The sequence below is a fragment of the Coturnix japonica genome, chromosome 9 (genome assembly GCF_001577835.2).
Source record: "Coturnix japonica isolate 7356 chromosome 9, Coturnix japonica 2.1, whole genome shotgun sequence".
NCBI lineage: Eukaryota > Metazoa > Chordata > Aves > Galliformes > Phasianidae > Coturnix > Coturnix japonica.
In genome coordinates, this window is record NC_029524.1 from 16,980,276 (window position 1) to 17,005,924 (window position 25,649).

Below are 25,649 nucleotides of genomic sequence, written 5' to 3' on the forward strand. Positions count from 1 at the left end.
AGAACCAGGTGCTCTCAAGCAGCTGTAAGCTCTCTACCTCTTCTCTTTCAACAAAAAACCCATAAAAGATTAATTGTCTTAGCCCATAAATGCTTTAATAGCTTTCAGCGCACATTTATGAATTATAGGTACAGCTTTGTGAAAGGCTGGGCTGCACAATCCCAGGTTCAGCCATGGAAGTGCCTGTGATTCAGATGGGAGCTGAAAGAGTTCCTTCCCAACCTGCATTCCAGGCTTCCTGCAGGCTCTTGCCCAACGACTGGCTGCTGGTGAGTCTCAAGGGAGCTTTTGTGTTTGTTTGTTGCTTGCTCTTTAATAAAGCAAGCGAAGACATTGTTTCTTCCTTACCTACCAACCTGCATGGCCTCCAAACTACCACTTGGTAACACAGACTTAAATGGCTGTTCACAATACAAGCAAAAACCTGAGTGCTGTTGGTATTTTAGGATAGGCTGATAGCACAAACCATGATTGCATCACAATGTTATTGGCTGCACGTTATTCTTTCAGTTTGCAAATGTGAAGTTAATAGAAGATGCAAATTAAACACCACTGCTTTTGCTACTCATTAGTAAGAGTAAGGGCAGCTTGTAACCTCAGTTTTTCCTTTAAAAAAAAGAAGAGAGAAGGAAGAGGAACTACAGAAGGAATTACAAGAAACCAAGGCAAGGAAAACCATTGTTCCATTTTCAGTTCACAGCCTAACAAACAGCATAAGTTACAGCAATGTGCACTTCATACAAAATCCAGAGCACCTCACTGCACATATAATAAATGTGCACCTGTGTTTGCACCTGCATTTGCTCTTAAAGACAGCTGCAAGTTAAGTGTCAGCCCAATTGTTGCATCCTTCATAGACAAGGACCAGAATAAAAGCAGCAGGCTGACCCTTAGGTGAAAGGGATCTGGTTTACTTAATTCCCTTCCTTGAGCCTGTGCAGAGGCTGCACCACAGTCAAACACTTCCTCAAATCCCCGTTTCATTTCTGGGTTGTGAACTAGTCCAGATGTCTTCATAGCAATGTTGAGCATTTCATTTTGAAATTATAGCAGTCCAAACAGCAGGAAGCTGTTTAGTTAAGACTGTTTCATAAGCTATCAGCAGCACCAGCTCCTGCATTCACACACTGTTTGTATGAAGCTCCACAAGGCAAAAGTAGACCTTATGTCAAAGCTGCTTCTACAGCTATACTGTCAAAAACAGTACTGTACAAAGTCAGAAGTTTTGCAACAACTGGCTTATCTGGAAGGTAAGCCAGTACCTACCAGGCTGGAGGTGCCCTTGCAAAGACAACAACAAAAGAAAACCAAAACCTGTGGTTAATATTCTTAGCATAGGATTTATTACATGGTTTCCTTCCTAGAGATACTTTATTACATCAAGTCCAGTGCACATTCAGTTCAGATGATTGCTTTGAATAAGGCCAAAGCATCCATGGATATATATGTATACACACACACACACTTGGTGAAACAAGGTAGAACAGCAAACATTAAGGAAATATAGATTCAGTTCTGGCAGACCAAGGCCTACCAAGCTGCACATCTTACTAAAAATAGCCATTATAGTTAATCAGAGTATATTTATAGAGTGGAGCCCAACTCAATGTTTTTGTGCAAAATGAGAGTGGACTTCCATAAAAGCCTGCTTAGCAAAGCCATAAGGAGTCTTATTTTAAACAGTTTATTTACATTGCATGGATCGGTACAAAATATAAAAGCAGTTTAGTCTGACAGATTCAGAAACGTCACTAATTACATATAGACAAGACAAGACACTGGTGGTTAAGAAGCCAGAAGTTGAGAGCTCCTAATATGGACAGACAGTTAAACCATTACTAAACCATTAAAGAAATGCAGAAATATACATATTTGAATGGTTCCTGAGATAGGACTGGATCATACTGACTGAGAGGATACGAAAGGAGTGAATGTATAGTTTTGAAGGATGACAAACACATGAGAAAGACAAATAGAAGCCTTAGGGATACACCTGAAATTTAATACACCCAAACTGCTGGGTCCTCGTCACACCAGTAATCTCATGCATTAAATAATGAGCTATTAACCAAACATTTGGATGTCACAGGATCTTTGTATTTCATTGTTATTTTTAAACAGCCATAACCAAAAGGGGGAGCCATAACTCTTGAGCATATCCATTTTTTCTTTTAATCATTTGTGGTGGACAAAACTAGTCATAGCTTTTAAACTTACTGTTCAAATAGACAAACACACCACTGTATTACAGTGAGGCTGCAGATCATAATCAGAGAAACTCAAACCCACTTCTTTATAAACAGCTACACTTATGAAATATCTGGAATAAGCAGCTGTACAACAGGTTAACTGTCATACTCAAAAGGTCAGGTACTTCCTAATGCATCTCCATTTAAGAAATCAACTGTTTGAACGTTAAAATGCTCAGCCAATTGATTAAGTTCGGCAAGCATGGGAGTCATTCAGGCCAGCAGTAAATTATGTGATCATCATCCTTATTTCAAAACTGGTCTGTTGTTTAAAAGGGGAGTTTCCATAAAAGAAAACACTTCCATTATGTTGGTGAAAAAACTGTGCAAGGGAATAGAGGGTCTCCAACAAAGACCAAGTTACTCCTTCCACTGAATTACCTGATCTACATCAGTACAACTAGAAACCCCTTTGTGATTGACTTAGTGTTATCTAACATTTTGCTAATCATTGCTAAGTGCTAATGACTAAGGTACCATTAATGTCAGTAACAGGTCATTGGAACAGCCAGCTGTTTGTCAGTCACTATAGTATGGCATCGTACTTTAAGCCTGCTTCATATCAGGTGGGTTGTTGATCGACTTAACGTATGACTCCTCTTTTCAAAGATTGAAGGAAGGCTGACCAAGGATGGAGAAGAAATGCCCTGTTGAGGAGGGAAAAAAAAAGTAGTAGTCATTTAGTAATCAATGTCAGTAGATCAGTAATCATTTCTCAACCTTGATATATCGATTCCTTACACTTTCTGTCAGGAAGTTATTTAAAAAGCCGTCCATCTTAAATATATCGTTCAGTATTTCTAGATTTTGAATGGCAAAGTTAAACAGCACCAAACAAGTAGTACACAAAGAATAAAAGACTTCTTGATACTAGATCAGAAATTCAGAATGCAAGAACATGCTTGTGAAGAGTGGTTTTTAAACATGTATTAACATATATTTCACATCACACTTTTTGCACTACTCACCTCCTTCCAAATGTAAGGAAGGATATTACCACAATCTCAGAGTAACTTGCTCCCCTCATACACTACAACTCTGTGTTCTTACTAGGCTTGAGCCCAATTGGTCACTGAATACATACTTTCTTGGCTACAGAGAAATATGTTGTATCACAATGACCTGTCAAAGCTTGCTTTAACTGCAAATACTTATATACAAAGTAGGTACAAACCTGATTTTTTTGGTTGTAGGAACACTAGGATTTAAGTACTTGAAATTACAATGAATCTCGTGCATAAATGAATATACTAAGAGTGGCTTTTTCATATCAGCTTGGATTTTATAGTTTTTACATTAGTCCTTTAAATACTTTCATAAGCAACCTTCTGTTGCTCATGCTTTTCAATGTGGTCATGGTAGTCAGATAGTTTGCTGTAGCCATGTAATTCAGGAACCTTTTAAGTAACACCACTTTGGCATGCTTTTTCTTCTAGGAAATGTGACTGTAGCATGGTTTCTATTTGCAGTCATAGGCAATATTTGAAGGTTTAGGATTTAATTTAACTTTTCTTTATATAGCTTTTCTTTTTTTATTTACATATGGAGAACAAAAAGTTAAAACCACAGATAAAGTTAGCTATTCAAGACCACCCTGCCATTATAATACTAGTCCTGAGGATTCTGGCTGGCAAGCTACACTGCTGCCTGGACACAATAAATTGAAACAAGTAGTTGTTCAATATTATTTTAATTAGGCCTAACTTTTAATTAAGAAAAGTTAAAAAGGATCTCCGAAAGAATTAAGTTGGCATTCAAAACCAAAAATAGCACAGTGTGTCAGCGCTGAGTAACCCAGAGCATTGCAACAAGTCAAAGGAGAATTCAATACTGTTTATACCTTTGTGGAATCTACGTTTTAGGTAGCTGTACCGTTTTGTCTTAATCAGAATTGGATGCTTACTCCATACAAGATAGGCTTTACCCTGACTGTTAATGCCCATCCCCTTTTCTTGGGGATTATATGTAAGAGACTATATATATAATACATAACACTAATGTTAGAATTAAAATAAATGTAAGATGGATGTCTACTCTACCACAACATCATGACCCAATCAAAGCAGCTTTATGCCAATTATATAGAGTAGGAGATTGATTAAAAACCCTATAAAACATCAAATAGAACTCACACTCTACTGCCAAGCTGCAGCTTATTCTGGGGTCCAACAGTTATGGGGAAAAAAATGAAACAAGTTTTTTACTCCTAAATTCTTGTCAATATAGGGAAGAAATTGTACACAGGGACACAGACAAGAAAAATGCATGACTTGCATTTTCATGGGAAATGAGATAAAGTTCTACATCAAAATAAGCACAGAATATTAGAATTCCAAAACAACTGTTGAAGCAATCATAATTGAGGGGAAAAAATCACTACACAGAACTGGGCTATAGCCAATCTGATTTTATGTTAATTTCCTATAAACCAAAGGAGTTCACTGTCATACTTCCTCCCCTCATTAATTCGTATTTCTTCACGCCTATCTAATGTGGCAGACAGTATGGCAATCTTTGTTGTACAATTTAAAGGCCACTCCAACATACTGAATTACCTCTGTATTAAGATTCTGACATCCAAATCTGTAGTAGAAAGATACACGGGAAATCCTGTTCTTGGCTAGCTGTCCTACAAACTACAGGCTTTAAAGTAATGTTTACTCAGCACAGATTTACTAAAAAAGAAACTAGAAGATGATAAAAAAAAACACTGTCTAGAACAATATACTAGACTGTATTAGAAAATTGTGCCTGAGTCGATGTAGCAGAAGAGAGCTGCAAGAGGTAGCCAAGAATAGCAGGAGTTGCAGCACAGACTCATTTTATTTCACCAAGTTTTTGTAAACACATGAGCAGATAATTCACTTGCCTTTTTTAAAAGCTCTCAGGCTGCAACATCTGTAAGTTTCTATACATCCTTCCCTGTTTGTTTCATCGGCTGTCTATTTACTACACCCACTGATGCTCTCACCATGTTATTCAGGGGCCTACACCTCATTTCTGCTCTGTCCAAAATGAAATAGCCCAAACCAACATACAGGAGTGCAGGGAGCTTCTTGCTCATTCAGAATAGGACACATATTCCAATTCCAGCAAGAGTTTGCTTTCAGCTTAAATGTATTGTCAACTCCCAGGTTCTACTACATACTCACACACCTTCCTGCATTCTCAGTAAGCAAGCCTTCTCATTAAACAGTTTCACTCTGAAAAGAACACATCTATGAAAGTAGATCAAAATAATTTTCTCCCCTGCAGATCTTCAAATTGTTATAAGATCAACTTTAGAATGGCTGTGGTCTTAAGAAGGTTCCTTGCTTGGCCTGCACAGCTAAATAACTTACCGCTAATGACGATGTACTAGTCAGACGGCTGCCTATGTAACTCTCATTAGCTGAGCTGGGACTTCTTCCTTCTGTTGCACTATGTGACATTAAAGCCCTTCGAAGAGCTCTCTTCGGTGTTTTTGAGAAAGAAAATGCTCTTGTAACCTGGGGAGTTTGACAAGCACTGTTATACACTGACAAAGATCAGGCTATAATAGCTACCACAATAAGCTACTACTCAGGTTCTGAAGATCTGTAGGACAAGCTCTGAACCAGAAAGATACAATAGCTCTTCCTCACATGAAAAACAATTAAAACCAAATAAACAGAAGACAGTTTGCAAGTGGGCCTGACTTTTAGGAGTCCCCAGGGTCAGTGCTATTCCCACTTGTCCACATGACAACAGCATTTTAGAAAAAATTAAGAGATGAGAAAAGTAAAAAAAAAATAAGGTCTGGTCAACTAGGTTTCCCCACACACCTTGCATTTTGAAAGGTCAGATCCCCTTGCATTAAGATTCTTTCATGTAAGTCTTTAGCACCTTCTAAACTACAGTAGCCTCTACAGTTTTCCTAGGAAATGGCATCATCTTGATGAGAATAAGTCTGCATCAAGGCTGATGAGAAAAATGGAGAACAGATTCCTCCTTGCTGCTTCACCCTCTGTCAGTAGAACCAGACCAAGCACAAGTCTACATGACAGGGCAGGCTGGCAGCCCCTCCTCCTGCTTCCCAGGCAATCCCTCTCAGCAACACAGAGCACACATCAATTAAGTGCAGCTTAAGCAATACACAAAGGAAAGTACATACAGGCAGAGAACAGCCTTCAACACTTACTTCCTTGCAATTTTGAAGTCTAGCATTAGAGCATGCACACTTCACACCCATCTTACTTTTGAAGGTATTTGAGCTTTTATAACTGCCAATACCATTCAGTACACTAACAGCAGTTACAGTTGAGGCCTGATTTTTTCAAAGTTTAATTGTTTGAACCTTTAAATAAAGTTCCATTACAATATCAATAACACCTACATAATACTTACAACACTTATGAAACTCCAATAATTAAGATATCCCAAAAATACCCTTTTCAATGCCCTCAAGTACTTTTTACTTTCTGCCTTTAAGGAGAAAACCTTTCACTGAGATTAAGTTCTTCCTACAACTGCTATAAGTTCTACAAAGTACTCAAAATGGAATACTAATGCCATTCTGACTAGAGCGAGTTCTGCTGTAAAGCACAGTCTTTTTAATATCTTACCTTCTTTGATGTTTTCTTTATTGCCCTAGATGCTCTACTTAAAGTACTGTCCATATCTTTAGTATTTACTTCAACTGAATCAGGATCAGCAGCATAAATAAGGTTTTCCTGCAGAGAAAAATAGTATTAGCGGTTTCACAAACATAAGCACTTCTTAAAATATCATTTTCTAACTCATGAAGTAAGGTTTAGAGATTTTTAATAGCCATATTCCTCTTTTTCTCTCTATATAAAGAGAAATACTAAACTATTTGTGTTGGTTTCAGGATACTAACCACCAGTAGACAGTTACAGAATAACTTCATTGTTTCCATGTTTGTTTACACAGTTTCAAGTTCAGGGCAAACCAAAGCAAAGGCAGAAGGTCTGAAGCATTCATGGGGAGTTACAAACTACACATCCATTTCTTTCGCTGGCATGTAAGACATTTAAGAAAAACCATAAGGACACCAAACAAGGTCTAGGGCTATTCCCACTGCCTGACAAACTTGTTAAAGTTTTTTACTGCCACCATGTGGCAAATCTAAGCTATCTCATTGTCATACAGTATTGAAAGTTATTGAAAACCCAAATAAATGTTAGACTGACATTCAGCTTGCCACTTAGATTAGCAAAAAAAGTTGTGTACTCACTACAAACCAATAATTACACAAATCATAATAGTATTCAGTATAATAGTCTGCTATTTGTCAGCATATGATTCTGAATGTCCTGGGCAAGATGAACAGCATTACCAACAAAACCAAGCTGGTTTTGCTTCACAGATTGCAAGAGTTTTCAGCAAATTTGAATTACATATGCCTATATTCTGGGATAGTTAGAACATAGGGCAAAAGTCTTTTGCCCAAATTGGGAGGGATCTGCACTCCCAATTAATAGTTTCTGGCTGTGAGAAGTGTAAACACTGAGCTTTTAGGATAAGACAAGGTCAGCATCTCCCTTATTTCCTTGTTTTAAGGTTGGAGGAATGTCTGTAGGAGGATGATGCTTCACATCTCTTACATTCTCATGCCCATAAAGCATATAACAATGATTAAATCTAACACAAAGAGTTAACCAACATACAGTTCACAAGGCTAAGACTGCAGATCTGTGCTGGGTGAAGGGTGTAATTCTTTGTTTTTCATACTTTCTATCTTCTCAAGAAGCTGCTTCCCCCACTTTTTAACCACTTACTTACTGACATTCTAGCACAAATGTTTTCCGCTCTACTTCACCTGGAACATACCCACTACTAACAAGTTCTTTACCTTTCTGTATTCCAAGCCAACAGAACAAAATATTTCTGACAAAACAGCCCCCAAGAACTTACTGCATCAGCTTTGCAAATTGTGTTAGCTACATGTCGACACAATGTTTTCAGCCAGTCTTCTTTAGGAGGCTCTTCACTGGTCATTTGGAAACTGAGTAGCTTGTTGTTGTGTTCTGTAGGTGGACGTACAACTAAGGCAAAAGCTTTGTGGCAATCTATAGAAGTTTTAGAAGAACAAATAAACCAGAGGTAAGACAAAAAAAAAAAAAAAGCAAACTATTTCATATGCCTTCCCACCCCAAAGGATAATAGGAGTAACCTTTTAGAGCTAACCCTTCAGCTTCCAGGAGTTAGACTTAGAGGAGATATAACTCAGTACAAGGAATTATTCACACAACTGCTGTTTTATCACTTGCAAAAGAGTTATGAGTCTTGCCTGCATATCTCAAGAACACTGCAGCCAGTTCATTCACCACCTAGTTTGCACACTGTGGTCTAGACTATTTAACTTTCATAGCTAACTTGTCATACAACATATGCCCTGGCATTCTGTCTCACAATGGGAAAACCTTCATCCTTTAAAAGAGAGTTTTCACTGCTGTTGGAGCATTTTAGATCATACAGACAGACCTTCTGTCTCCCTGATGTCCAGGACTTTTTTGATCTGGGAAAGAGGCATGAGAACAACATGCTTAAGAGAAGCAGGAGGTCTCGTGTGGCCATGAGGACTCTTGAAAGCACCAATGACTTTGTGACGCTTCCTTGCAATCTGCAGTTAAATAAAAAGACAAGTTAGAAAGTCCATTGCTGTTTTGTTTATCTTCTGTATTCTTACCTTCTGAAATTCACAAATGAAAATAAAGGCTTGCTAAGAAGAAATACACTTTTGAGTGTTTTAAAGAACTACATTACTGTATGACAGAAGTCTTCAGTGAATTTGAGATAAGAGATGCTTATAGATAGTTCAAGTAGCCAAGAAATACTTGTTACTTAGCAGCAACACCTTCAACTCCAAGGGAAAAAAAAAAAGAGGGAAAGCAGCTTTGTATTAAAAGTTTCAATTCTACCCTGAAGAACAAGCAAAGGCCCTTGGAAACCTATTACAAGACAGTCTAGGTTTAAACACTGAAGACAATGTCTGTATGGATAAATCAAATCAGTCTGTGGAGAACTGTGTCCTAAGAGTATTACTTGCTGTTTCTCATCCATGCAGTCATGGAGTAGATTTCAACACTGGAGATATGTTAGTCTTAACTTTACATTAAAAACAGAGGTAACATCAGTAGTTTCTATTTTATAGAAGAGATACTTTTAATTAAGTCTCTTAGCTTGTTTTTATTTTTCCCTTACTTCCTTCACAACTAGTGAAACTATGTCAGCTTTATTACTAGGTAAATTACTTTTCATCGTGTATCTTCTTAACATAATATTAGTCTAGATATGATATGTGGATTTGTTTTCCTTGTTTGTCAAAGCACAGACAAGCCCTATCTCAGAGGTATATTTATTCACATTAAATACAATTAAACTTTAGACAGACCAACAGCCTGCTGAGCCAAATTCCAGCACTTTCTCATCTATTAGTACTACATACCAGTGCTTTGCAGATACGTAATTAAATATGTTGAGAATTAAGTGTTATACTTTAAACAGGAAAATAGAAATCTTGATTTCTCAGAAGAGTATAGATAGTGGCATACAATGCAGAAATGCCAGAAAACTACCGTAATCATTATTTGATATTCCTGCATGTAATTAAGAAAAGAATTCAGTGAGTGACAGGACAAGAATCATGCATTTATGATGGTAATTTTCAAATTAAGTTAGATACATTGGTATTATTTCCACATAAAATTGTTAATTGCTTTTTCCAAGGCAAAAATGCCCTTCACTGTTCTTTGATATCAACTTCTTAATCTGGTTATAACATCATCCAAAGCTCATCAGTTACTTGTGTTGCTTATACAGTAGCTTTCAGAAAGTACCAGAAAGGTAACATCAGGTTGTGTAACATCAGGTTGTGTCAGCTGTCTGTGACTTAATTCTTCTTAGTACTGTGACTTAAAGTCTGTGACTTGATTCTGCTTCAGAGTTTAAGTTTCTCTTGTTTATACTCAGTGTCAAGCATTGTACAATTCATTTGAGGTGTTCTTATAGTAATCTTACCTCTAAGCAATCATTAAACAGAAAGAGAGTGACCTGCTCTCCCCTGTCACAGATGTCATCACCAAGTGCAACGGTTTCCAAACGCTGAACTAAGCTTCGGTGAGAGGACAAGAGATTGGCCTGTGCAGCAGAAGCAAAAAGCTCATTAAGCATTTAATTCGAGGGCTGGATTACTACTTGCTTACAACTTAACACTGTAAATCTATTTAAAGTAGTACCATTGCATTTTAACTTCACATATTTTTGCAGAGGGAGCAGGAAAACAAGCAATCATTTTAACAGGTCTAAAGCTTCTGAAAAATTACTTACGGGACAGCCATCAACTTCATAAACAACATCAAAGAACTGCCTTTGAGCCTCTGTTTTCCTCTTGTCTTCATTAATGTGTCTGAGGAAAGAACATTATATTACATTTACCTTCAGTACCAAGCAACTGTAAATGATTTCACTGCATTTAAGACAAAAATAATGAAGCTGAACATTCAGAAAGCTTACAGTAGCCCTTGGACATACTGAAGTTGCGTACATTTACTCATATGTCCAAGCACCATATGCTAAGCAGGTTCACATGAAACTTCATAACTATAACATGACAAGGATATTGTTCTATTAGCTGACATAGCATTCAGTAATTGCAGTTTCCCTCCCTGCCGGAAGAGGGAGGAACCAGAGACCAATTCTCATATGCTGCATTCTACAGGCCTCTCACCACCACCCTAAGTCAACACTAGAGTTCATCAGAAGTCAAATGCATGAGTAATTGCACATTAAGAGTTGTTGTAAATCAGGCAAACAGTTGCTCAAGTAAATACATGAAATCATCACTGGAGACACACGCTACAATTTAGAAGAGATGAGCCTTATAATGTGAACAGCTTCAGCTTTAAGCTTGCAGAATGGTGCCATCAATAGCTAACACAGGACCACAACAGACTAACCTTCCAGCACCAACACTACAAAACCCTTCAATGGAAATGTATATCTACATAAGATTTAAAGGATGCTATCTATCCCCCACATCTCTTCCAATCTGTAGAGGATAGAAATAACTGGAACAGAGTAGACAGAACAAAAGAATCAAAAGGAATACATATTACATACACTTACATGGAGACAAAACATATGGCAGCAATATGTTTTCACTTAAAACAATTTAAAAGAGATTAATAGATCCATACATCTAACAGTTTTATAGAATGAATTTCACTTACGTCATCACTTCCTTTAATGATTCAATAGCTCTCTCTAGAATTATTTTATCTGGGTTGTCTTCTGCTGTATGCTTCTTAAGATCTGCAATTCAAAACATTGCAAGTTCTCAGACCCTTAAGAATAAAATGTTGAGAATTTAAGAAGGAGGAAGACAAAGGAAGACAATTTAATTTTTTTGGTTAGAGTAATTTCATATCAATTCATCCACATGAACTACCCATCACTGCAGCTGGCAGTCATCAACTGAAGTAGTTTAACACATGGTGTGACTTATGCACCACAGTATCTATGTTGATTTATGGTACTTCAGCTTCCAAATATAAGTTTAACTGCACGTTAAGCTTACATTACTACTATTAATAGCCAGTTTTAGAAATGACTATTTACATGCTTTATTAAGTATCCAGATTCCTGCCTTATGAAGTGGATGTTGTGGTCTGTGAAGACAATGTTAACTCACATCTAACAGATTTTTATAATTGTTACATTAAGTGGGTGATCTCAAGACAAACACGTGAAGCTGTAGCCTTGTTGATATGAATTGTTCTCTCATTTGAACCTCAGTTACACTTGTACTTAAGACAACAAAACTGTCTTCAGAACAAGCTTTTCTAGCTGTTCATGTATGTATCTGAAGCACACAAGTGAAATTTTCTTGAACTATGCTTGTTTCAGTAATTGGTCTTGCTGATTGCTATTAAGTGTGATTAACTCTTAGAAAGAAGTATGCTTCATGTAAGACAAGCCACTTCTAATCATGCCAAAAGCAGGATTATCTTGGTTTTAAATACCTTGATCAAACATACAAAAAAAAAAAACCAAAAACTAGATTACCATTTAGTAGTAGAACAACACTAGGCAACCTTTGAACAGGACGGATAAGTAGTTCAGCTAGGCTTTGACGACCACATTCTGGTTTAGCTTGGTTTATCTACAAGAAAAGGGGGGGAAAAAGGAAATAGTTCTTATTTTTCCAACTAAAAGGGAAGTGTTATATCTTCCAAGACCAGCATTGCAGAAGTTTCCCCAGAGTCTTTCAAAACAGGTACACAGTGGTTAAGCAATCACATTAGAAGGCATTCAAATCTAGATAGTGTTTATCACTCATCTTTTCAAAACAATTCAACTGCCCATATTACCAACTTCTCAGACTTTGTTCCAGATGTTAAGGCATACTGAGACAGGTGAGCTGGTTGCATGCTTTATCATTTCCCCATCATTTAATTATTAATATGCAGAAATAGTCCTTAATATCTCAGAAAACAAGAACTGGGATCTTTTAGCTTGATTGTTTTGGGGTTTGGTTTGTTTTTTTAAGATATGCTCATTAGATGCAGAAGATTTAAAGCTACGCTGAACTAACAGTCAACTATACAGGTTTATCTAGAACCCTGGGTGTATAAAGACTCCTCTACAGACAACTTTCCCTTTGAAGATAGCCTTCTCTTAAATCCTCTTCTCATTAGCCACAGGAATAGTGAGACAGTGAGACATTCTACCTCCTTGGAACTTCATTTCTGCAACAGTTTTCCCAAAATAGCTTTTAACTTGCAAGTCTTCAGCACAAGGATGGGGATCAATAAAGAAAAAAAGGTATGTGTTTGGGAGACAAATAAGTTTTTCAGCATATAATCAAACTAGCTTAGAAGCTGTTACAGACAAGGAACTTGAATCTCTTAGTAAAGAGACTCCTGAGAAACTTAAGGGATTGAAGTTCAAATCCTTCCTATTCAACAATCCTTCAGGTTCTTAAAATTTCAAGTTCTTCATCAACTGCATTAAATAGTTTACTTCATGATAGTTGCCACATTCACACAGCTTCAAGCAAAACACATACCTTCAGGAAGGCATGAAACCTTGGCTTCTGTTTTTCACATCTAGTAATAGTTTCCTTGCTCATTTCAAAGAAGTTCACAAATGGTGGATATGTTTTCAACAAGTCTTTTGACTGAAAAACAAACAACTGTAAGAGCTCTGCTTTACATATGATGTAGCATTGCACATATGTCTATACACCCCGAGCTGCTCAAAGGGACATTTTAATGAAGTATAAAGCATTGTAAACCTGTGCGTGCTCACATAACAAGTTAGGACATTTTTGCATGCCAAATGTTCAAGACTGAAGGCTGCTTATGAAATACAGACTGCTCTCAAGTACAAATGTGATAATCTAGAAGCCACTGAGCAGATCTTTCAAGCAGAGGAGATTCTTATCTAACAAGATACTTTCAGTGAAAGTTTGGGAAATTCTAGATATCTTCACCAGCATGTGCAATCACCTTTAGGAAAGAATGGCATTAAATCACCATAAGCAATACCTCAGATCAAGAGCGTTTGAATTCAAAACGTTCTTTGCCTCAGCATGATTAAGGCAGAAAAAGCACAAGATAAGTATCAGGCTTACTATGTTAAAAAGTACTTCAGTCCCAGATCTAGCTTTCATGTTCTGTACATTATGTACTCGTGAAAAATAAGCAGTCATTATTCACACATTTTAAGTCTTCAAGGAAAAGTGCAAGTGCCTTCAAAAAGTTAACTTCTTAATTCCATATTATTGAAAGGAGGCAGAAGATCACTAAAATTACAGTAAGAGTTTCTTCTACCATTTAAGTAAAAAATGTCTGTAGCGCTGCAAATTGAAGGCTGCTTTTAATTACACCCATCTGAAGTTTTAATCCATAATGCAAACAGACAGATGCAGGCTGACAGGGATTACTTACACAAAGTATATCACTTAACTCAGCTAAGAAGTCTAAACAGAAGATACAATAACACGAGTCAGTGTTCTTGCTTACTCAGTAGTGCTATGCTTGTGTTTGTTAGATCCTACAGTGGGTTTTCTGTAAGATAATATCTCACTATAGTTCAAATGCATAAAAACAGAAACTTACATATTTAAGAAAGATATCACCAATACTTTTGCTTTCAGTCCAGTTCACCATAAGATCTTCCAGGTCTTCCTATAGGTTAGGCGCAAGGATGGGAGAAGAAAAGAACATGAGTGACAACTGCATAAAGCTTTAAGATGGTACCAGTGCTCTGCTAAACACACATAGTCAGCACAAACACATAATAAAACAGGCAGTCCTAAAACCCACACAACTTCACAGTAAACCTCTTAAGTTTATCAAGAGATGATAGCAAAACTCCTGATTTACCAAATATACATTTTTGAATCAATAGAAGCAGAGTCTAATGATGTGTCTGAACTAGTTAGCTCTGTAACAAAAACGGCATAATAGCAGTTAGAATTAAATGAGAATTAGCATAGGTTTCCCCAACTAGGTGCACCAAGGGTTAAGAAGAGTAAGAGCAAGCTGTTAAGCACCTATCAGCTTGATAAGGATCAAGCTTATTTACTGTCAGCTAATAACAGGGACAAGACAGTACAGCTGAAGTTCAGGATTCCCTTTGAGAGGTTTCATCACTATTCTCCATTTGTATCTGCTACTTATCTTCATTACACCAAAGCTGAAGAAAGACAGACAACCGCTGTACTTAATTCTGAGTACAGCTCACGAATGGCAGTATTAGTTACATATAACACTCAGACTTCAGGTACTTAAGAACTTCATTTATAAATTAAAAGTATATTTCAGATTTGCTCTTAATTCACCCTAATGATTATGTATCCATTCAGTAGCTATGGCTTAACACAAACAGAACTTAAAGTTTGCATCATATCTTCCTGTGCGGGGGGAAATTACAGTTTACCTTGATTTTAGTGTGTACATCAAGAATATCTGGAATGCTGCCAAATATAGTCTTAATCTCTTCCTGTGCAAGTATTGGTCCTCCAAGTTGTCCCTCCTTCTCCAACGGAACTTGAAATAACTGATGTGTTAGACAAAGAGTCATTACATCTTCCATGCATTGTGTATGAAATAGTTATGAAAACAATGGTGTTGTCTTCCAGATCATACTTTCCTTCAATCACAATCTTGATACATCCTGTTTCTACTTAACAGGAAGAGATTATGGAAGAGTGGTTTCCAAATGCAAACACTAGGTAAGTTAGCATTACTATAGAATCATCCCTTTATCTCCTCTACTCACATACATTCTTCAGGAATGATAATCAGCCACAGAGGAAGCAAACTTCCTAGGAAGTGAAGCTGTTCCCGTAAACTGCTTGCTATTCTGCTCTTCTTGCAATAGCAAACAGCGTTGGTGTTTTTCCCACCTCTATGCACTAATATCTTTAAAAAAATAAAGTCATGAAGAGCCTATTTTCTTAAAGTTTAACATCTTCATATCAAGCATAGCTTCTAATCTGAGATCTGCAGTTGGTTTATGACTTCCAGGCTTTATAATTAACAACATCCTCAATATACCAATAAAGTAGTAAGCTCATATACATCATCCCTCACACACCCTTATTGCTCCAAGTTCTAAAAAGCCCAAAGAAAACAAGTCACTTACACAAACACCATGTGTCTTATTACAACAGAATAGTACTTGCTGTAATACCAGCTTACCTGAATAATTGTTGTAAGAATATCAACATAGTTACTTTCTGTCTGATATAATTCCTTTGCAACCTGCCATCTTGCAGACTGCTTTAGCGGAAGTGGAGTGGAGTTTCTCGATGGCCTTGCACAGGATTTCGGCGTTTCTGATTAAAAGATATTTACACAAGAAAACTGAGTTCTATAAATGAAAGCTCCTGAAAAGGTCATCCTCCAAGAAGGAAACTTTCAGAATTCAAGGGAATTAAAGAAGATTAAAAGGCTATTCTTTATTTAGACATCATAACTCTTTCTAAAAATGACTTTATTAGTCCTGTTACAGATTAATATTAACATTTTACACCTCAGAATTAGTCTTTGACTATTAAACTACTAGTAAGCCATTCACAGGCTGGTCAATGACTCACCCCTCTTATGCTCAGCGCCAGTTGGAGGCTAAGAGCTGAATATTAATTACACATGCAAGTTATGTTTCTACTAATTTTGCTTTGCTACATCAACAGTTTTCTCAGATACTATATATGCAGCCCAAAACCATTGCTAACCTTCACAAGCAAAGCCTGCAACATTTAACTGTAGGCAGTGTCTTACTATACTAATAGAGAACAATCCCTTAATTAGTATTTAACCTAAATCTACCCTCTTCAATTAAAACAATTGCCTCTTACATACAAGTAACATATAATGCTTTTAAAGTCTTTAAATGTTTTTTTTTTTAAATGTTTGATTTTTTGTTTGTTTGTTTGTTTGTTTTTAAGAGCACCATTAAGTCCTCTCTGTATGTACTGTTGAATATGCTTACTGTGATGAAAAGCAGCCTGCCCCTGTATCTGAATGCCTCACCTTGACCCTGCATACCACACACTTCAAGGAGAAAGTCTAGAATTACTCAGGAAGCCTGTAGCAAATACTGAAAGACTTCACCCTCACCACCTTTATCAATTGTACGCAGAAATCTCTCAAACACTGCAAGTGCATGCAAATGAAGGTTTCTAGCTATACCTCCATTGGTAGTGCTTGATTCTGGAGTGTTAGAAATGTCCAGCAAGGACCCAAGAGAAAGTGAGTGTTCAGCTGATGGGCGCTTCCGAGGAGGAAAGGGTGACATGTCTGTTTCTCTAGTCAACTGTGCAAGAGTCTCTTTCAAACGGCGTCTTTTACGATTGCTGTTTGGAGTACTCAGAGAAAGTTGTGACACAGACTTTTTGAGGCCAGGACTCTCTGACTGTAGAGAAAGAAAGTCCAGTTTAGTCTTTTTACTTGCTGTTTCAAACACAACTCAGGGCAAACATAGGTCAGATGAGCACACAGAACATTTCTTCCCCCCCCTCAGGAAAAACCAGACAAAGCCCTACTTTTATTTTGTAAAAATAAAAATATAAATATAAATACATATATATATATATATATTAAAAAGGAGTCATATTTTTGTTGGTTTTCTTGACTAAAACTAGGTTCAGCTTTCAGTAAACAAAAGATTTTCTCAAATTAATACTCTAGAGGTAAACTTACAATTCATTACCTGAGATTTAAATGCTGCTTAAAAAAACCCATTCATTTCTGGCTCCACACATACTAATTTCACCACCAAGTACAAGCTGTGTTGAAATCATCCACATAATACACACCTTCTCAAATAAATACATGGACTCTCCAGCTCTGGCATCCATTTGAATGCTTCCCCAGAACCACTGAAGAATAAGGAAACCACACATTAAAAAAAATTACAACGTTAAAAATGTTCAAAGTTATGTATGTAGCATTAAGACAATTTGCACACCGAATGCAAACAAGTAGCTTAAGCTAAAGAGAAAAGTCTCACATGGAGCAGCATATACAAGTACTTCTTAAAGAATACGTGAGCACTAACCTCTTGCTTTACAATATAAAGTTTCTTTAAAGGTTCAAACGGAATCTCTTTTACTGTACTTTCTTCAACCACTAAGTGTGTACACCTTTCATCACCAACTGGTAAATAACATCCTCCTATAGAAAAAAGAAAACAAAGAGGTGAATAGCAAGACAATAATATTATTGTTAAAAGGTGTTGGTTTGATAGTTTTACAACACCTATAACCAAGTAAAACTTGCAAAACACCCCATATAATACGAGCAAACAGCAGTAAAGTATACATAGAAAAATGCTGAGAGAAGGCACAGCTTGGAGGGCATTTAAACCTCCCTGGAAATAAACGTTATACTTTACTAAAAAGCTTTTCTTCCTTATTTGTACAACAAGGCAGGTATATTTTGTGTGACACAGAGGTTCTAGCTTGTGAATAATCTTATATAAGCTTTAGTGAAAAAAAGTTCAGGGAAAAAGAAAAAAGGCAAAAGCAGCCAACTTCCATGTTTTGAAGACAGCTTGCTATTACAAGCCCACTGCATTCCCACTTCTGTAGCTCTATTGCATAGATGCTCTAGCAACACAAGGCAGGAAATATTGTTATCTATTACCTCATGACTGTTTATGCAACTCTTAGTGTAACCCTACACTACCAAAAAACCTCAAACATCTATCAAGTGTTTTACCAGTAACACTTCATACCAAAGTTGAAAGTTCCCTAGGATATTTTCAAACACCCTGTAATTTCTTTTAAGACGGCCTAACTTCAATCAGTCTAAGAAGATAGAAGTCTTGAACAGCTGTAAGAACTTAAGACATCTAAAGATCAATTTAGAGCTTTCCATGGTGAGGATTCCTCACTAATGCTTTAGGATTCATAATCCAGGATTTTGCTTCAGTGAAATCTTTACCAGCTATAAGCCCCGTTCATTTTCAAAGATCAGCATTTACAAACAATAACCTTGCATCTCTGTCATTTCTTCCATGCTTGCTTTCTCTTCATCGGAGAATCCAAGGAAACTTAGCAAGCAGTCCTGGAAGGGAGGAACTTTGAACTGATTTCTAACATCATCATCAGCTGCACAGAAGTCACTAGAAAAAAGAGTGTACAAAAGTCACTAAATCAGTACTACGACACTACTTCAACTCACAGTAGTACAAGTGAACAGGACCTAAGGTTAGGGCTGAAGGAAAGTAAATACCTACATTTCATTCCTTTTCTCCCAAGCCTTACAAATCCACTCAGCTTTTGTGATGGGAGCACCAAGACTTACAGCAATCTACAAAACAAGAAGTGCATAAACTGCAACAAATACTTTTCAATTTAAGTTCCTTCCATGCCAAGAAAAATTCTAACATAGTTTTTTACTTTTCAAGACACATATAGCAAAAGCGAACCAATTCCTTCAAAAATGAAGCACATAAACGAGACTTGAAAGCTTACACATAACAGGTTTAGTGTTTTTTTTTTTAAGGTTTGCAGAAATCGAGTACTGAAGTTTCACATAAGTTACTTCAAGGTTTATGTGTTTGTCCCAAAACAATGAGCAAGCACATCATAATAACAATTCGGTTGACATTTAAGCAATAATATTACCTTAACATTTTGATGCCTGAAGCCTGCTCTTTACAAAACTTGTCTACTACGAAGAAAAATTCTGCATTAAGGGAGTTATTGAGATCTCTAAGAGACAAATGGGTATCCAAGATCAACAGCAGATAAACTTGTAAGTACAAGTCACTGCTGGTGGTACAGAGGAAAAAGAGCTTGTAACTTACAAACTGAAATAAAATTTATGGAATTTGTTACAAGAGGGAAATTCAGACAGTTCTCATGAAGTACCATTGAAGCTTACATACCCGGAATTTATCTCCCTGTGTTGAATTAGCCACCAGGTGTGTAACTTTTGAGTTGAAGTCCTTTCGAATAATTCCCCCCATATGATGAACTAAGGTCACCAGCTTAACCTGCAAAAGAAAGAAAAGATGAGCTTACAGTCAATACACAGTGCAGAGTGAGAAAGGTACCTAATGTTTAGGTCAAGACTCAAGTCCTAATAGCATGACAGCACGATACAATAATAGCAAATGCTCTGAATAGTTCTGAAAAGCTTCACCTGACCACTCTACTTCCTATAGAAATACAAGAACATTATTGGGTAAATAAGATCTTATCAAAAAGCCTGAATCTACAAGTGTTTAAGCAGCTTCGACTCAAGTACTTATTGTATCATTCCAATAAAAAGTGACTCCAATAAAGTTTTGTTGCTATCCATTGATATCATTGCCCTTGGAGAACAACAGAAAAACAAAGCAGCTTATTCCCAACATAAAAGTTCTAGTCATGGTTAAATCCTACAGGTGACAGAACAGAAGAGCATTATAAAGTCATACTTAATATAGATTTACCTATCCAAAGGGAAGAAGAAAAAAAAATTCTTACTAATTCATCTTTCTTCCTGAATCCTGTAAAGCAGAGTACCAAGTTCAACATACTTGCACAGTACAGTGGACGACATGAGAAAGGTAAAGGCTGAAATGAGATAAAGTTGGCTCATCAGTTAAAAGTATAACAATGAATACATTAATAGAAGCAATATTTTTAATATAATATCATTATGTTGTATGACTAGAGTATGAAACACTAGTCTAAGCCTGCATTTTGAGTTCTACATCAGCTTCAGACCTAGCAGTAGTGATAAAGTAACTAGAGAACTTCCCAATTTCAAATATAGTACTTCACACATTTTCTCTTCCTCAAGCCACCTTCCTTTAAGTGAGGACTTCTGAAAATAAGTGCCTACCAGTACATACTCATATGCTGTCTTTCATAATGGCATAATACCACAACAACTCTCACAGCTACTGCAGTAGTTGGGATCTTACCACTATCTGGCTATGCTTTCTCATTAGATGCAGTAATCTAACATGATACTAAAAAAAAGCAACTTTTCCTCAGTCTTACCTTGATGACAATATATGTGATTCACAAATAAAAGGAGATAACTTTGAACACTTCATACTTAAACTCACTGCATGGAAGAACTACTCAGCTGACCTCATTAGAAGCACATACCTCCCCTTTTTGTGCACAATGCAGTACTACTGGTGGTCCAATGACACGGCAGTCTGCTTTGCAGAGGTTGTTAAAGATGGAACCTTCAAAGTCTGTTACAACAAAGACAGTCTCAAATTCTGGGGAATCACAATCTCCAAGCTCTTCTATTGTATTTGTCTTCATGTAGGGAACTTTAATTTCCTTAAGCAGGACAGGAAGAGATAGAATGTTATTCAAGCAACATGATTGAATTAGTATCAAAATTCATTTTTACTTTTGACCATTAGGAAAGTGTACAATTCGGACATTGACAGACATACTATTAAAAAGATTGACAAAAGCTAGATGAGAAAGTATAAGAATAGCTAGGAACTGCACCAAAAAAAACAAACAAACAAACCCAAAGCAGTTCCTGCCTCTGAAGAATTAAAAAACAAAGTATTTGCTTAAGTAGTTTTACTTATTAGTTCACAGTTGCCATCCCAGTGGCAACTAACTATAGATAGGGAGAAAAAGAGAAGTGAAATGAAATGTCTCCCTTCAGACAGTCACAATAGCTTAAGCTGGTGCTGGATGCAATTAAAAAGTAACTATCGGCTTGTAACTGCTAGCTCCATGCTGCATATGACCTAAAATAACAGAAGTTAGTTAAGTTCACTGCTTGATATTTCTAAAGATTTAATAACATTGTCTATCAATCACTAGTTCGAGATTTTATTTCCTAGGGCTTTGTTTTTTTAATATCAAGAAACAGAGAATCACCTCTTAATGTTAAGCATGGCTTTCAAGTGAAAAATAAGACAGTTAGCCAATCAGGAAGCCAGTTCATAGCAAAAACTTGTGTTAGCTGAGTAAGCATGAGTTTGGATGTCTGGACTGATTTCTCAGCCCTCTAGAAAACAGCTACTGAAAGCGGCAGATATTGCTTCCTTGATAGATGTTTGAAGAAGTTGGAGAAAGTTTTGAGAAGATTGAAGAGTTATAAGCGACACCATCAAAACACCTGCATTACTTGTGACCACTATCCCAATTAACATAAATAGGAAAAGTCCACACATTTCAGTCCCAGTGAGGTGCAACATGCTGCATGCAATCACACGTGCTTAATTGCATGACATACCATATGAATAATACTTTTTATTAGTTTTTCTTCAGATTTACCAGGGCTAGTTTCCTTTATCTTAATAACTGGCACTTCCATTATCCTAATGGTCTGTGGAAGAGGAGAACTTTAGTACAGAACCACATTGGTTAGCAGAAGTATGAAAAATGACATCTCATTTCAGTACTTTGCTTTTCTTAATAAAGAAAAAAAAGAAAACAACCTCAGGCACACATACCTCCAAGGCTTTCAGCAGCTCCTCATTCTTTCCTGCTTCCTGAACCAAAACCACTCTTGTTTCTATTTGAGGCATTTCTTCTGTTTATAGAGAAACAAGGATAACATCCATATTTCAATAGAAAAACCCATGTTAATTCTAAATCAAGCAATAACTTCTAGACGAAGCAGACTATAATCTTTTCAAGACAGCTTATTTATCAAGATCAATCCTGAAAATAAGCGTTGCCTCATGAAGACCGTCCTTGCATTAAGACATGCTCAATTGACCATACAGCATAAACTTCTACTACATGGTACAAAAAGCATCCTTTAATTCATGACCATACACTCAAAGTAAAATTGACTTGATGCTCCTAACAGAACTAGATAGCAAAACGGCTGGAAGACAGACAGATGGTATCTTTACTAGCTTCTATGTTCCTAGCTAAGAAGGCTCACTGTTTCCTAATAACTAATCAGTTTCACAAGGGAATATGAGAAGCAAAATTAGACATCTTGTTCTTTCTTCCTCCATGTATCAATATGCCTTTGAAATGAAAGGAATAAGGGGCAAGTGTTGACTCCAACAGTCACTTGCTCTAGAAGACTGACTGCTTTGCAGGCAAACAAAAACGCTTTAGTGTGTTTTCTGTTGGGTTTCGGTTGCCTGCATCTTAGCATTAGTTAATAAGCTAAATAAATTTCAAACTCAAGACTATTACTTTTTAAGGGCTACTTGTAATCCTGCGCAACAGAGCACCCACAGTATCCAAACACTTGCATCAGTTTATCACTTAAAATTATTCATTCCATAGAAGTATCTCTTAATACATAACCCAGAAGAGCCATTTAGTTTCATGGTTATGAGCCAAAATGTTGAAAACAAAATGAGATGAAAATTAAGACTGCTCCTTTGCTAGTGGAAGGATTCCAAACCAACACCCTTTTGGCTGCACTACGCACAACTTTGTGGTCCAGCAAAGCACTTCCAGTTTTCCAGACCATAACACCCACAAAGTAATCAGTCACTACAAAACACTGGGCTTAAACTTCTTACATCACCTTCAACATCCACAACAGATCCAGGAAACACATTTTCTTTGGAGTTTTCTACAATTTTTGAATCAAGAACAGAAGAATCAGCCAAGAGGCTCCTCCCGCTTTCAGATACCAGCGTACTGTTGTCAGCCATGATTACTTCTCTCTTTCTTCAACAGCTAGAAGATAGATGTGCTCATTTAAGCTACGGTTGCTAAAAAGCTCCTTAATGAACCCTATGACAAAGGCTGTCAGAAGTAACTTCAGGCTTCTTAAAGTTTGCTCATTAAAATCCCACTTATACTGATAGAACAGTTACAGAAGGAGTCATGGAACTGGTAGAAAGGATTGTCCACAAGTCTACAAGCATTATGGAAATAGCAAAACACCAGCAGAAGGATTAGAGCACATAAAGTATTTTGCAAAGCTTTGAGTTGTCAGTAAAATGAATTACTTTTGTCACATAAAAACGAGCACTCAGTAAAAGAACCAGCAGTTTGCAAGCGAAGGGAAAGCAGGTTTCTCAAAATGAATCAAGGCCTCTACAAAGCTATTAGGTATATAGAGCTACCCACACAACTGAGGATACTGCCCTACATTATTACAGCACTGTAGGTGTATCCATCATTACACGCCTTCTGTCTTCCCTTATAGAAGTCCATCCCTCCTTGTCCATCAAGGAGATGAACTGGAAGAGCATAGGCCTTAATTCTTTCTTTCTGCACAGGTATCTACCTGAATCTTGAACCTGAAAACACATCCTAAGACACACACAGTCTGTGTCCATGAGTCAGTGTGTTTTCTTAGTACACATTTCCTCTGATTCATCAGTTCTGTTAATATGAGTATTTACAAAGCAACATCCTGAATTACCTCAAATAACCCGTATAAGATAAGGGCTGCAGTATAATAACCCTCTGTACCACTTCAACTGAAGTACTCCTCCACTTATGCTGTATGTTACAAAGTAACCCAAACTCTGAATCACAGAATGACCCGGGTTGGAAGGGACCTCAAGGATCATGTAGTTCCAACCCCCCTGCCTGGCAGGGCCACCAAACATACACCTTTACTAGATCAGGTTGCCCAGGGCCCCGTCCAACCTGGCTTGAACACCTCCAAGGACGGGGCATCCACAACCTCCCTGGGGCAGCCTGTTCCAGGGCCTAACCACTCTCCTAGTGAAAGAACTTCCCACCTAACATTCCAACCTAAATTTTCCCTCTTTTAAACTTAAAACCATTCCCGTGTCCTGCTGTTGTCAACCCTTTCCAAGAGTTGACTCCCCTCCTGGGAGTAAGTTCCCTTCAGGTATTGAAAGGCTGCAGTGAGGTCACACCGCAACCTTCTCTTCTTCACTTAAACTGAAGTACTCCTCCATTTATGCTGTATGTTACAAAGAAGTAAACCCACACTTTGAGCTGGGCATTGATTTTCTAGGTAGTTTTCCTAGCTTATTTCTCTCATGGGCTTCCATTTGGGATGCTTTAATTTGCGTTATAACACCCTCCAGATTAGTCAATAGCACAGCAAAGCCAGTCACCACAGCCACATGCTGGCAGTGCACAGAAGAAAACAAGCAGCACACACAACACATGCACGTAGCAGCTCCCCCCCATATAAAAAGGAACAAGAATCCTATCTCTATCCCTACCAAAACTTAAAGGAAACCTCCGGAGCTCACAGTGCAGCAGGTGCAATGGGCCAGGCCTCCCTTCCGCCACCCCCACAGGCGACCCGGGACCTTGTTCCGTTTGATTCCCACAGCCCCACACCCAAACCCCCCCTTCCTTAGGTTCCTTAGGGCTCAGTTTATCCCCGACCCGACCCCATCGTTCCCCATCCCTCCCAGTCCCGTGCTCCTCTCACCGCCACCGACCGCAACACCACCATCAGCGGCTGCCGTCACCGATTCAAAAAGCGACGCCGGCCTGTACTTAAGCGCGCAGCCCATTGGCTGCACGTCACAGCTTCTGGTCTATTAGTCCTCTTTCTCATGGGACAGCGGCTGGGAGGTTCCCACGGTCACTTTCTGAGGGTAGCAGGGAGCAGGTTGCTGACTGGGCGGGGTGACTGCCGCGCTGATTTGGCTGTGGGGGGTTTTGAACTGGTCCAACGGGGTCGCGGGGCTGGGGTCGTTGGTGTGCCATGCTCAGTGGGCCGTGTGTGCCGGTTGTCGGTCGCGGTGCGGATCGGAGGCCCGGCCTCTCAAAACGCCCCCGAGCTCCGTGATAAAGGGGATATTTCATAGAATAAAGCTCTTTGATGCTTTCAATCGCCACCGAACATTGAGTTCCCACTGGGCCGTCATTATTCCGTCTAAGCGACAGCAATAGCTTCCAAATGGTGGCCGAGGAGGGAGTTGTGTGGGGACAGAGCAGAAAAAAGCCCCAGTTCAAAATAAAATGACATAATAAATCATAAAGATTCCATCTCTGTTTCAAAACCCAGGCAG

General features: G+C 37.8%; 1 protein-coding gene across 2 annotated transcripts; it reads right to left on the reverse strand.

Annotated features, from left to right (window-relative positions):
• Positions 1-1,320: 1,320 nt before the first annotated feature.
• ECT2 (epithelial cell transforming 2) lies at positions 1,321-25,117 on the reverse strand. 2 transcript variants are annotated; one of them, XM_015871960.2, is made up of 25 exons: positions 25,064-25,117; positions 23,219-23,373; positions 22,176-22,255; positions 21,956-22,048; positions 20,854-21,036; positions 20,221-20,310; positions 19,638-19,745; positions 18,984-19,057; positions 18,739-18,869; positions 17,802-17,917; positions 17,560-17,622; positions 16,934-17,156; positions 15,941-16,077; positions 15,177-15,296; positions 14,354-14,422; positions 13,300-13,410; positions 12,297-12,393; positions 11,462-11,543; positions 10,560-10,638; positions 10,251-10,370; positions 8,715-8,853; positions 8,145-8,299; positions 6,833-6,940; positions 5,591-5,737; positions 1,321-2,896 (listed from the first exon to the last, which is right to left on the reverse strand). In XM_015871960.2, exons 2-25 carry the CDS (start codon positions 23,346-23,348, stop codon positions 2,807-2,809), a joined length of 2,745 nt encoding a protein of 914 aa, XP_015727446.1. In that variant the 5' UTR covers positions 23,349-23,373; positions 25,064-25,117; the 3' UTR covers positions 1,321-2,806. The 2 variants fall into 2 exon arrangements, with proteins under 2 accessions (XP_015727446.1, XP_015727447.1); XM_015871961.2 differs by lacking the exon at positions 21,956-22,048.
• Between the last annotated feature and the right edge of the window lie 532 nt (positions 25,118-25,649).

Bases quoted from the DNA above. Each gene is read 5' to 3' on its own strand.
- ECT2 (XM_015871960.2), bottom strand. From the start codon at position 23,348: ATGGCTGACAACAGTACGCTGGTATCTGAAAGCGGGAGGAGCCTCTTG. The intron at 11,544-12,296 runs GTAATCTAGTTT...TTTGAATTGCAG, and splicing joins TGTTGTTCTACTACTAAATG to ATCTTAAGAAGCATACAGCA. The intron at 2,897-5,590 runs GTAAGTTATTTA...CCTCCTCAACAG, and splicing joins CTAGTACATCGTCATTAGCG to GGCATTTCTTCTCCATCCTT.